Raw genomic sequence first — 13,647 nt, 5'->3', positions numbered from 1 at the left:
AATCTCCTCACCGAGGTCCTCAAACAGCAGTCAGGCTCCGCGGAGCCCCTCCTGCCGTTCAATGAGGCCTTGTGTGACGTTCTTCTGGGCACTTGGTCCAAGCCCGCCACAGGCCCCCCTGTGGACAGGAACGTGGCCAGACGCTACCGCCCGGCACCGGGCGACCCATGCTTTTTGTCCACCCATCCCACCCCCGAGAGTCTGGTCATCCAGGCCTCAAACTCCCAAACCGCATTCCCGTCGGCCCCGCCCGACTGGGAATCCAAGAGATATGAACAGTTCGGGAAGAAGGTTTTCTCGTCTGTGAGCTTAGGGCTGCGGTCTGTGAAAACCGCCTGTCTCTTGGGCCGCTACACCCACACCCTGTGTGACACGGTTGCGGAGGTGCTGCCTAGATGCCCGGAGGAGGTCCAGGCTAAACTCAGCCAAGCCCTGGCGGACGGCCGAGATGCAGCACGCTTTTCTATCCGGTGTGGGCTGGATACTACGGACTCACTGGGCAGGGCGATGGCAACGACGGTGGCGGTTCGACGCCACGCCTGGTTGAGGTCCGCCAATTTCTCGGCCGATGTCCAGGCCACCCTCCTGGACATGCCGTTTGATGGCCGTCGCCTCTTCGGCGACAAGGCAGACCATGCGCTGGAACGTTTCAAGGACTCCAGGGCCACGGCCAAGTCCTTGGGCCTTACGGCCCCACGCCAGCAATCGGGTGCCTTTCGCTCCTTTCGTGGCCACGGAAGGGGCGCCCCACCACGTACCGTCAGCCACGCGCCGCAGACTGTACAGCAACGCGGTGGCGGACGTGGGAACCGCCGTGGCGGTGGTCGGGGACAGCGGCGAGGCCAGTCCACACCTCCCTCAGCAGCCCCTGTCTCAAAACCTTCCTAGTCTGAGTTTTCAGGCCCATGTGACGCCTGTGGGAGGCAGGGTTCGCCATCACCTCTCCCACTGGCATACAGTCACTTCGGACAGGTGGGTGCTGCAAATTGTCCGAAGGGGCTTCTCCCTCCCCTTCGAGTCATCCCCTCCATCCATGCCACCTCAATACCACCGTGTGTCGGGGGATCACTTGCAACTTCTGCGAGAGGTGGTTTCGGCCCTCTTGGCCAAGAGGGCCATCGAGCGCGTTCCTGGGCCAGAAGTAGGACGTGGTTGTTACTCCCACTACTTTCTGGTACCCAAGAAGGGCAAAGGGGGCCTACGCCCTATCTTGGATCTGCGGAACGTCAACGGCTTCCTCCGGACGGAGAAGTTAAAGATGCTCACTTTGGCTCAGGTCCTGGCTGCCCTGGACCCAGGAGACTGGATGGTAGCGTTGGACTTGCAGGACGCCTATTTCCACATCCCCGTCCTGCCGGCCCACCGGCGTTACCTGCGGTTCACGGTAGGCCAAGAGCACTTTCAGTTTACCGTGCTCCCCTTCGGCCTTACCAGCGCCCCACGGGTGTTCACGAAGGTGATGGCGGTGGTCGCAGCCCATCTGCGCAGGCAGGGGGTATCAGTCTTCCCCTACCTCGACGACTGGTTGTTGAAGGCGGGCTCGCCCCAGACAGTCGTCAGCCACCTCCAGACTACGGCCGACCTCCTGCACTTGCTGGGGTTCTCCATCAATGTGCCGAAGTCACACCTGTGTCCCTCTCAGAAGCTCCTCTTCATCGGAGCGGTTCTCGACTCGGCGCAGGTTCGGGTTTACCCACCCGAGCAGCGGGTTCGGGATATTCAGGCTCTGGTTCCCATCTTCTAGCGGTTATCCCGGGTCTCGGTCAGGTTGACGCTGCGGTTTCTGGGACTGATGGCCTCCTGCATCCTTCTGGTGCGTCACGCCAGGTGGCGGATGCGGGCTCTGCAGTGGGACCTGAAGTTTCAGTGGGCCCAGCATCAGGGCAACCTGTCCGATCATGTCCTGATCTCGGAGGGCACTGCGAGACAACTGCAGTGGTGGCTCACGGACCGCGACTGGGTCAGTGGCCGACCCCTCTCCCTACCCCAACCGGAGCACGTAGTTGTGACGGACGCGTCCCTCCAGGGCTGGGGAGGCCACATGTGGAGAGGCGGAGATCAGAGGCCTCTGGTCTCCGGCGGAGTCCCGGCTCCATATCAACCTTCTGGAGCTGCGGGCGATTCGTCTAGCACTGAAGGCATTCCTCCCCTCTGTCCGGGGGAGCGTAGTGCAAGTGTTCACCGACAACACCACCGCCATGTGGTACTGCAACAAGCAAGGAGGGGTGGGGTCGTGGACCCTCTGCCAGGAGGCTCTGCGCCTCTGGCAGTGGCTGGAACATCAGGGCGTGACCCTGGTGGTTCAACACCTGGCAGGCTCTCTGAATGCCAGGGCGGACGAACTCAGCCGCCGGTGCATGATGGATCACGAATGGCGTCTGAACTCGGACGTGGCGCAAGGTCTCTTTCGGCAGTGGGGAGAGCCTTGGTTAGATCTATTCGCCACAGAAGAGAACGCGCAATGTCATCAGTTCTGCGCGTTGGAATTTCCAAGGCGGCACTCGCTCGGAGACGCTTTTCGTCGCGAGTGGAGCTGCGGTCTGTTGTACGCCTTTCCGCCTATACCACTTCTGCCCAGAGTGCTGAAGAAGATCAGGCGCGATAGGGCCCAGGTCATCCTTGTGGCTCCGGACTGGGCACGAAGATACTGGTATCCCGAGCTACTCAGCATGTCAGTCGATCCCCCGATTCGTCTGCCTCTTCGGGAGGACCTTCTGTCGCAGCAGCAGGGGACGGTCCTGCACCCGAACATGTCCAGTCTCCACCTACGAGCTTGGAGATTGAGCGGCGGCATTTGAGGCCATTTGACTTGCCTCCTTAAGTCTTTGATTTCATTCTGGCAGCCAGGCGTCCCTCCACAAAGTCGGTATACGCCTGCCGGTGGGACAGATTTGTCGCACGGTGCACAGCAAAGGCTGTGGATCCTCTCTCGGCACCCCTTTCGGAAGTGCTGCTCTTTCTTCTTTCCCTTGCCCAGCAGGGCTCTGCTCTGGGCACTCTTAAAGGGTACCTTTCTGCTCTATCAGCCTTCTTGAGGCTACCAGATCAGCCTTCTTTATTCAAGTCCCCTATTGTAAGTAGATTTCTGAAGGGCATCACGCACATGTTCCCTCCTGTTCCCTTCGTGATGCCCCAGTGGGACTTGAATCTTGTTCTCACTTATCTGATGTGTGCTCCCTTTGAGCCACTGCATAACTGTCCTCTTCGTCTCCTTACTCTAAAGACTGCCTTCCTGGTTGCCATCACCTCTGCCAGGAGAGTGAGTGAGCTCCAGGCTCTTTCTTCTTCTCCACCTTTCCTGTCTGTTCATCCTGACAAGGTGGTGTTACGTACACGACCTTCCTTTCTGCCCAAGGTTGTTACGGCCTTCCACATCGGGCAGTCCATTACCTTGCCAACTTTCTTTCCGCCTCCGCATCCCTCGAAGGAGGAAGAGAGGCTCCACCGTCTGGATCCAAAACGTGCGCTCTCCTTCTACCTAGATCGCACACGCCAATTCCGGGTGGATGACCAACTCTTTGTTGGTTACGTGGGCGCAAAGAAGGGTAAGGCTGTGCACAAGAGGACCATCTCTCGGTGGATCATCTTGTGTATCCAAGCATGTTACTCCATGGCGAGGAAGGAGCCCCCGGCTGGATTGCGGGCTCACTCCACTCGGGCCACGGCAACGACAACTGCCCTGGGCCGCGGTGTCCCCCTGCAGGACATTTGCCAGGCAGCTACGTGGGCCTCGCTGCACACGTTCGCAAGACACTACTGCCTGGACAGTCAAGTCCGGAGGGATGGCTTCTTTGGCCGTTCCGTCCTCCAGGACTTTCTGGTGTGATATTGGTTCGCAGACCCACCACCGGGGTTGGTATTGCTGGGGTATCTATTCTAAGGTAAGGAATCTATCACTAACGTGTCTCTTTCAGATGCACAAGTTACTACTTGTGTAACGATATATCTGTAAGAGACATTAGTTAGTGATAGATTCCTTACCGACCCACCCATCCTCCCCGTTCTGCGAACCGATATCTAGGGTTAAGGTCATCCCCTTTCAGGGCCCTAGTTTCATGGCACCAGTGTTGGTTCTATCATGGCTCTGCGTCTCTGGCGCGGAAAAGCTGTGTGTCAGAACTGACGTCAGCGCGCATGGGCGCCGTCTAAGTACTCCGACGTCATCCCGGCGCTCACGACGCCGACGACGGACGCGGAGCCGCAGACGACGCCTACCGGCGCGCAGGGGTATTGCTACGCAAAAGTTTCCGGATCCAGTCTGACGCCTGGGGATATTCTAAGGTAAGGAATCTATCACTAACTAATGTCTCTTACAGATATATCGTTACACAAGTAGTAACTTGTGCAACAGGAACTAAGAGAACAAGCATGGGAAGACCTGACCAAGGCAGCAGCCCTACGGGATAGCAAACTGTTCTGGAGTACTGTTAACAGTCCATTCCTCCAGAAGGAGGAATTCCCAGTCCTTACCGCACAAGTTAGCGAGGATAGCTGGGTTCTACATTTTAGCGGGATTTTTTATCCAAACGGGGAGGTCCAGGATAGCTACCGTAATAACCCTACCATATCCTACATAGCCGTTGGGGATTACCCTTCTAGAAGTTGACATGGCAATCAGTAAAAGCAAAGGGGGGAAAGCCCCAGGTCCAGATGGGGTCCCGATTGATTTTTATAAAACGGATCTGGCCTTGTGGAGCCCCCTACTGACCCAAGTATTTAACGCTGCTGTCAACGATACTACCCCCTCAACTTGGAGTGAATCTGTAATCATACCAATCTACAAGAAGGGAGATAGGGCGGTAGTTCTTGGCCTCTTCTCTATCTCCTTTCTGGATTCCTCACTAAAAATTATGAGCAGGGTCTTATTGCTACATTTGGAGGAATGGGCCGAAAGCAATAACATCCTTGCTGTCTCCCAATATGGCTTCAGGAAGGGCCTTGTCACTATAGAGCAGTGTATTAATTTAGATCTCCTAATAGTAAAATACACTAAAGTCAAACAGGGCTCATTGTTTCTCTGTTTTGCGGACCTCTCTAGCGCCTTCGATCTGGTTGACCACACCTTGTTGTGGTCAACCCTACTCGAAATGGGTGCACCGGCTGCGATTATTCATTTTCTGGCCAGACTTTACATCAATTTATCTGCCCAGATTCGCTACGGTCCTGAGGCGGAATGTACGAGGAAGATCAGGGTTGAATCTGGTATTAGACAGGGTTGTGTCCTGGCCCCGCTGCTTTTTTCCCTTTTCATAAACTCCATTGAGCAAGAACTGAAAAATGTGCAAGCTGATGCCCCGCAAGCTGAAGGACAATCTATTCCGGTGCTGCTTTACGCAGACGACTCCGTTTTACTCTCAAGAACCCCCTAGGCCTCCAGAAACTTATGAATTGCTTTTATGATTTTATACAGGGGAAGAAATCAAAAATTAATAACTCCAAAACTTTCATCATGGCATGCGGCAAGAAGGTAAACCAACTTAGATCGTTTTATTTCAAGGAAAACCGCATCAAGGTTGTGAATAATTTTTGCTATTTGGGCATTACTTTACACAATGGTTATCACCAGACTGCCCCATCAATATGTCCTTACAAGGCTGAGACTAGGTATTGTGCATAACCTAGTGGCATTTCCAAGGATGAAAATTTATTCTGCCACCCCATGTCCCTGTGATGGAATAAGTAAGCAAAGCACATTGCACTTTGTTACTTTGTTAATATGTCCCCTGTACAAACCTTTGCGCATTTTCTACCTCAAACCATTGTTCAAGAAATATTCTGTGTCTACAACTGGTAATGCTATGAGATTCCTATTTGCACTTGCAACTCCGGATATATGCTTTTTTATCGCAACCTTTATTTTAAAATCAATCTCGGTTAGAAAAAGTATGGGTTTTTAACATTGTCTATTCTAACCCTTTTTGCTGCTAGTCCATGTTTTGCTATGTCCTGTACTTCCCTATCTTGTGATAATTCATGCATGCCATGTTTTACTCTGTATACTTTTATGATGTTTTTCTATGAACAATCGAATAAAGTCTATGATTGATTGATTGAGAGGTACTTTATTCTTATAATACATGGTCATACCATCACCTTTCCAACAAACCTCTTAAATCCTTGGTGTGTAGCTCTTTCAAACTAAGAGTGAGTGTTTGCAAACATGAAGAATACAAATAGAATCTCAGTGCAAAATTAAGCACATCTAAAAAAATTGTTAGCTATTAGTTGCAAAAAAATATTAGAAGTAATTTAATAAAAGTTAGTGATTTAAACAAAAAAATGCGCAGTAGAAACATGCAGAAAGATTCAACCTTTCCTATAATTACCCAGGGAGTGGATGAAAAAAACATTTTAGCATGGATATCTCTTTTCTTCTCAATCTACAGTTAGAGAAAGCAGAAAAGAGCTGCGTTAATTATGTTTTTTAGTCTGACCTGTCTTCCCCTCTGCTGTTGGTAGCATGTACTAACGTTAGACCTCAACTGTAGTAACTTATTACATTTCAGTTCTGGTGTAATTTCTTTATAGTAACAAGAAACTGTGTGCAGTTCGTAAGAGGGGAGATATGAGTTCAGATATATGGGAACCAAAAGTGGGAGGATGGTTCCTTTTTGGAACTAGGGCCCTCCGACACTCAAATGGGTCTTATGCTTAATCATCGGGCTTGCTCCTTGTCGGGCTGGTGCTGCAATGCCCGGGGGTGGGTGGGGGTTCTGGGGCTCTTTATCGGATATTTTGTGTTCCAATGTCATCTGTGAAGTGCAGGTGTAGGTTCCTGGGTGTAGATTGAAGGAAATGATCCCTGGTAACCCAGGAGTTTAAAAGGTAGACCTGTTTCTTGCCATTGTGGAGTCAGTAAAGATCAATGGGCAAGTTGTCAGGACAGAGTGAATCTAATCTACACAATGTTTGGGTCCAAATCATGACCACTATCGAATCTAAACACGAAGTACCCATACATGATGTACCTTAAAAATATTTATTTTTCAGCTAAAGGCTGTGTACCCATCTTTAAATGTTACTAACTTTCCTAACAAGTGTAAGATCTCTCATAAATACTAACAAAGCTATATTTAAATAAACAAAGGTGGAATTCATATTAGTTAAATTTAATGATACGCACAGTCTTTTCCCTATGCAGCACACCTGGTGCGCAAGGTTATTGCTATAGGACGTCTCCGCAGCCTCCACCAGATTGGCCACTCTAAATTGACCTCATTGTTATCTATCCATTGGCGTTTTTCCTCAGACTCATTTGCATCAGGTTTAAAAAAACTGTGCTAACAGTTAGGCATAAAGGATGGGGTCCGCAGTGGGCAATGTTATCAGATTATGGACACTGAAGTTTCTTTATACTGTATTTCTTATATTTCACTTAAAATAGGGTAAAGTTTAAATCAGTCTGAAGCTCTTACTGCATGCAGCTTGGTCCTGGTACCCTTGCTGTGGCCCATCAATAACCCTTTTTCTGCCCTCTGGGCATTTTGACCCAGTCTAGTTCGACTTAACCACTAAATGGGTCCATAAAAACAACCCCATCGCTAGTTTTCCCAATATTTGGTAGTTTATTATTGTACAGATGGAATTAGGAGCAAAGTGAATTTCAACATTGATTCTGAAAGCCTTAGTAACATTATAAACTTGTGCTCAAGTATGTTTTGAGAGTAGGCCGCAAATGATGCATACAGTACATCAGGAATAAGAAGTAACATTGTTTCTGGTTACTAATGCACACTTAGCATCTCTGAATTTGGGCCCTCAATTAGTGGACCTTTGTAGAGAGAAAAAATTGATAGGAGTGTCTTATTTGTTCTTATTCACATCCTTTTCTGTCAATAATAGTTCCTGTTGGAACTATTATAGATATAAAATCTGCAATTTTGGAAAATAAATGCTGATTACTTGGCTTAACAAAGAGAAAAGTCTGTCAACCTTATGTTTGTGTGTATATATAGTATATTATTTTTCTTTTAGCCTCCATATCCTGGAATGGAACAGCCACAACATCATCCATACTATCCGCATCATGCACCACCACCTCAGGCTCACCCACCTTATTCTGCGCACCATCCAGTACAGCACGATGCAAGATACAGAGACAAACGAGTTGTAAGTTTAAACTATAGAAAAGTCTGTTTACTGTGATGTGGTTGTCTTGTTTGAGCTCTTTTGTTGTGTATAATGCTTTTTGGTTACTTGTGGTAGTATGATATAAGGCAATTTGATAGTGATTCAGCTGGACTGTTTCTTCAGCATATAATCATTCCTGGGGTGGTATAACCTTAGAAAACATGTTAAGCCATAGCACTTTACCAGAGCTCTGATTTTGTAAGGCTTCCAAACTCTGAGGTAGAAAGAACCTGGAATGTTGTACATCGGCTACTACAGCCTGGTGTCTGAGCATCTTGGTGGCATTTCAATGATAAACTGCTCGTTTTTCCTGCTATCTTTTTTTGTTTACTTCAGTTTTTTTTCCTTTAACCTTTTTCGACTGTTTTGTCTCAAGCTCTTAAATTCCAAAAGTTTTTTAGTTTATTCGCAAGATAAACTGGCTCTCCATTTTAAAATGCAATTGGAAGGTACCATGGTAGTTTGATTAGAAGTTCGTTTTTGTTTGCTGTGTAAATTTCCATGGTATGTACAAACGTTTTGGGTCTGTGAATAGTACTCGAGGATCTTGGTGGCTCGTAGGACAAGCATTTAAAATGCAATGGTCTCTGCATTATTAAAGGTAGAGCTATTGGCATTGCTTATGACTTGTCTGTGAATAGGACTCAAGGATCTTGGTGGCTCGTAAGACAAGCATTTAAAATGCAATGGTCTCTGCATTATTAAAGGTAGAGCTATTGGCATTGCTCATGACTTTTTTTTTTAATCATAAATAAATGGCATTGTCATTTACATTGCCAATAGCTTAATCGTTAAATAAATTGCATTGTGATTTACAATGCCAATAGCCTAATCGCTCGCTATTGCATTTACACCCACACAGTCATTCACATAGAGCCACCTACACAGAGCCACCCTCACACAGACAGAGCCACTCACACATAGAGCCACCTACAAAAAACGCTATCCACTCATTGAGCCACCTTCAAAAAAAGCTATCCACACATAGCCACCTACAATAAAAGCTATCCACACAGAGCCACACACAAACACAGCACGCACAACAAACGAGGGGAGGGCAGGAGAGCAACACAAAAACCTGGATCACAAGCAGGTCACAGAGGCACAAAAACCTGTATCACAAGCAGGGCGCAGAGGCACAAGCAGGGCGCAGAGGCACAAGCAGGGCGCAGAGGCACAAGCAGGGCGCAGAGGCACAAGCTGCATCACAAACAAGCACAACCAACGAGGGAAGAAAAACTGCACAATCAGGGGGCTGAAGGCAAGAAAAATGGCACAATCAGGGGGCAGAAGGCAAGAAAAGCGGCACAACAAGCATAACCAAGGAATGGGGGGGGGTCAGGACAGCACGCACAACCAACGCGGGGGGCAGGAGAGCAACACAAAACCCGGGATCACAAGCAGGTCACAGAAGCACAAAAACCCGGATCACAAGCAGGGAACAGAGGCACAAAAACCCGGATCACAAGCAGGTAACAGAGGCACAAAAACCAGATCACAAGCAGGGCGCAGAGGCACAAGCAGGATCACAAACAAGCACAACCAACGAGGGAAGAGGCAAGAAAAATGGCACAATCAGGGGGCAGAAGGCACGAAAAACGGCACAATCAGGGGGCAGAAGGCAAGAAAAACAGCACAACAAGCATAACCAAGGAGGGGGCAGGGGCAGGAGAGCAACACAAAAACCCGGATCACAAGCAGGTCACAGAGGCACAAAACCCCAGATCACAAGCAGGTCCAAGAAGGAGCCATGCTCAGCGACTACAAGACCAAGGGCCATCAAGAGACTGAGTCGTCCATGGTGAAGCACAACAAAGCCCAGGAAACTGGGACATGGTCCAGAAACAGACAACTCCATGGGCAAGAGACTAAAAGACTAGAAGCAGATGACAGCAGAACATACGCAAGATGAGAGAATCCCCATAGTCAAGTGATGACGAAACAACTAACCAAGGACAGGGAAACTTGCTCAAGCGGCAGATACTGATGGCCAAGTGACAGACCTGTGCCAAAAGACAGCAAAGCATAGTCAAAAGGGAGACAACCCCCATGGCAAAAGAAATCAGGATCCAGGGACATCGGTTCTAGGGGCAACAGCAATAAAAAAAAAAACACATTACCGCCCAAGGGACGAGATAGTGGTACAGTAGTAAAGACACCGTGTCAATGGGCAGAGAGTAGGCACTGAAAAAGGCTGAAGAGCCTGGTGCTATGAGAAACATCAGGTCCTATACACCGCTAGGAATGTGGAAAGGGGTCAAGGAATAACAACATAATGTTGTGTTACAACAGTAGGGACAGGCCTATGCCATATTTTACCACTTGTTGAGAGATGTGGGGATCCTTTGAAATATTCTATTTTCAAGATGGAGACTTATTTTTCGAATAATTTTCAGTCGGATTCTGTCCACGCGGAGAAAGGGTTTCCGCTGAGACCTGCAATGCTGGGTGTTTAGGGGGTCTGAACACACAGAGGGGCTGATTCTCACGGACACTTGCTGTGGCACGTATCTCATGAGAGGCGACAGCGGGTTTTGGACGGAGAGTAAACTTCACCTACCTCTTTTGCACAGGCTTTTTCCTCTTCTTCATTGCATATATTCCTCCAGAGGGCAACATGGTGGACTCCGCGGAAGCAATGTTTCCTCTGAGATAGCGAGCCTTCTGCCAGCCTTCCCGCCCCGGCCTGATATCCACTGAAGTGACGAGGGGGTCCGGGCACTCCCTGGGACCCTGGGCCGATCTGTGTCAGGGGCTGAGGGGTGGCTATTAGCGATCGTGCATTCCCCTGGAAATCTTGGAAATAAATCCAGTTTAAAGAAAACGGAGGGTCGGTGGCGGTCACAACAGAAATTCTATAAAAAAATTATCCTGAAACCCACGGGCTGGTCAAAGGTACGAGCGGAGATACGCAGCAGCGCGTGTCATCCGAAATATACCCACGCCGGGAATAAAGTCTCCACGAGAAGAACTGGGCAAAACCAAAAGCAAGACAAGCTGGTCAAATACCAGAAGACTGCCAATCGGAGGTTTGAAGCCTGGCAACAGTGTGGTGCCGCCTAGATGAACAAGGCTTCAAGGCGCCTTCGGGCCCAGGAGAGCAGGTGGGAAGCCTGGCACAGCGCTCGATCCACATCCGGGGAGCCCGACTGGCAGGTCGGTGCTGGGGCTCATAGGCGAGTCGCTGCCGCAGAGCCGGTGGGGCGGACCAGATGTCACCTTGAGGGCCCGCTCCGAGCGAAGACAAACGAAAGGACACCGAGAACTTTCAGGGAGCTGAGCCTTTCAGCTGGCAAGACGAGCAGTTCATTCCAACCTTCCCTGTCCGTCTCCCTCAATCAGGGGGTACATGAAGCAGGAGGGTATCCTAAAATAGCTGCCCATTACCTGAATGAAATGTGGATGCATCAAGGTGGCAGCCTGGAGCACATTGGGATTTTTTCAAGGTGAAGTCAGCAGCTCCGCTGGGGCGCGCGGCCTGTGACTGTGCTGTGCAAACAAAAAACAAACAAAATGGCGGCCGCAAAGCTCTGAATTTCGGAATCGCGGGGCGTGTATTTGGCGTTCTGAGTGACGGATGACGTCACAGGTACAAAGAACGCAAAAAACAAGCCCCCGAAAACGAATGAGACGGGGCTTGAACTGAGTGACGCCCCTCTCTTCCAATGGCTGGCCTCCGTTTAGGAAGCCAGCCAATGGAGGAGAGAGGCGGGTTCAAGCTCCCATACCTAAAAACATAAAATCTCCCACCGGAGACTGTGCAAACGCAGCCTTCGGTCCTCGACCTAAAAAACTGCTAAAATTGGCATTTCTAAACCCTTTAATGTGTTGCTAATGTATTATTCATATGTTTGAGGCATATGAGCTGCAGATCGTACACTTACCAATAGTTCGCCACCTGGTGTTGGGCTCGGATGATTGCAGGTTGTTGTCTTCTTGGAAGAAGTCTTTGTAGTCACGAGATAGGTGACTCCCTTGGACAATACTGCGCATGGTCATCGACTCCATCCTCAGATTGTTTTTTTCCGCCACTGGGTTCGGATGAAAGTTTTCCGCTCCAGCTGGAAAAGACTTTTTCAGCAACTTTGAAGCGTGAAACTTTGTATAAACTTTTTCGACATCGAGTAGACTTTTTCGACATCACCAGCTACATTCCGGTGCGTATACGCGGGCCGTTGGGCCTATCGGCGCCGTACGGCCTACGCATCATGGACAGAACTCCATTCAAGCGATGCCAGGTATGTCGAGCTAAATTCCCTCATCACGAGGTGTGCAACCTCTATCGCCGGAACACGACGAGTCGACCTGTACAGCCTGTGCCTCCTTCCGATCGAAGACCATTCGGGATCGGAGGGCCCGTCGACACGAAATGAGGAGATCAGCGCCAGCACCGGAGGCAATTTTTGAGGAGGAGATCAGAGGGGACGTCTCAGGGGACAAAGATCCACTCGAAGATATCTGAGGACGAGGCTCCACTCGTCGCTGAGGAAGACTCGCCTGATCTTCAGGTCATATCGGGGGCAGAGGACTTGGACGACTCGATTCCATCTCGACAGCCCGTGAGTACCCCTGCCCCCGCACAACATACACTACCCAAGACAAAGGCAGTGGTCGGCACTCCGCCCATGGGGCCCAGTCGAGACTGAAATCTACTCTCTGACGCCCCGCCTTCCGGTTCGGCTCCGAGGATAAAGACTATACCTTCCGGTGCCTCTGCACCAAATAAACCTGTGCCAATTCCACCTCCTCCATTGGCACCGAAACATCCTTCGACACCGAAGGACTCTTCGACACTGAAGCCAAAACGCCTTTTGGTGCCCAAAGAGAAAGACCCTTCGGCACCCACGCCAAAAGATACATCAGCGCCGCAGCCAAAAACTGTACCGGATCCGAAAGCTTCGAGTCCGAAACCTTCCGGTTCCAAAAATAAAGATGGAAAGCCAGAGTCCGGCGCCACAGGCCCAACAAAACCTGTCTCCACGCCGAAATCTCCAACATCGGTACCGAAGACTCCAATTCCTGATACAGACACGCCTAAAAAGCCTTCTGAGCCTAAACCACCTTCGGCACCGAAGAATTTGCCACAGGACTCCATAACTCCTCCTAAAGCAAAGAACACTATACAGCCACTATCGGCACCGAAAAAATTGACTCCGAAAAAGACTGTAGAAGAGGAAGAACTGTTTAGACCAGATCCTAAACAGAAAAAGGTCCATATCAACCAAAAAACTGGATATGTGGAAGCAATTCCTTACAAGAAAAGACCAGCAGACACACCACTTCCACCTGTGGTTCCTGCCAAAAAGGATTATGCAACTTCTCCAATGCACCCTTCCTCTCCTTCACCTTCTTCCTCTTCTATCCCTCCTTATTTTGAACCTATAGCTTCTCCTGTTCAATCTCCTGCATCATCACACCACACTGACGAGGAGTATGATCTAGGTGGGGGGAATGACGTACCAGAGCCACACGCATACCCTTTAGATGAGGATGTCAATCCAGAATATCCTAAGGATG

At 49.6% G+C, this 13,647-nt stretch overlaps 1 protein-coding gene across 9 annotated transcripts in view; it reads left to right on the top strand.

The window, feature by feature from the left end:
• Nucleotides 1–13,647, top strand: part of YTHDC1 (YTH N6-methyladenosine RNA binding protein C1) — a 143,710-nt gene that overhangs the window by 77,556 nt on the left and 52,507 nt on the right. For 8 of the 9 annotated variants that reach the window (XM_086961910.1, XM_086961909.1, XM_086961905.1 and 5 more), the window contains one exon: nt 7,975–8,109. In XM_086961910.1, coding sequence (XP_086818036.1) covers nt 7,975–8,109 — 135 coding nt within the window. Of the gene's footprint in view, nt 1–7,974; nt 9,603–9,831; nt 10,154–13,647 lie in introns of those variants that run through there. The other variant, XR_015309356.1, reaches the window with a different exon arrangement.

This window comes from Lissotriton vulgaris, chromosome 3_1 (assembly GCF_964263255.1).
Source record: "Lissotriton vulgaris chromosome 3_1, aLisVul1.2, whole genome shotgun sequence".
In the NCBI taxonomy this organism is placed as follows: Eukaryota; Metazoa; Chordata; class Amphibia; order Caudata; family Salamandridae; genus Lissotriton; species Lissotriton vulgaris.
Note: the sequence above shows the minus strand (reverse complement) of the source record. Positions and strands in the feature narration are given on the sequence as shown.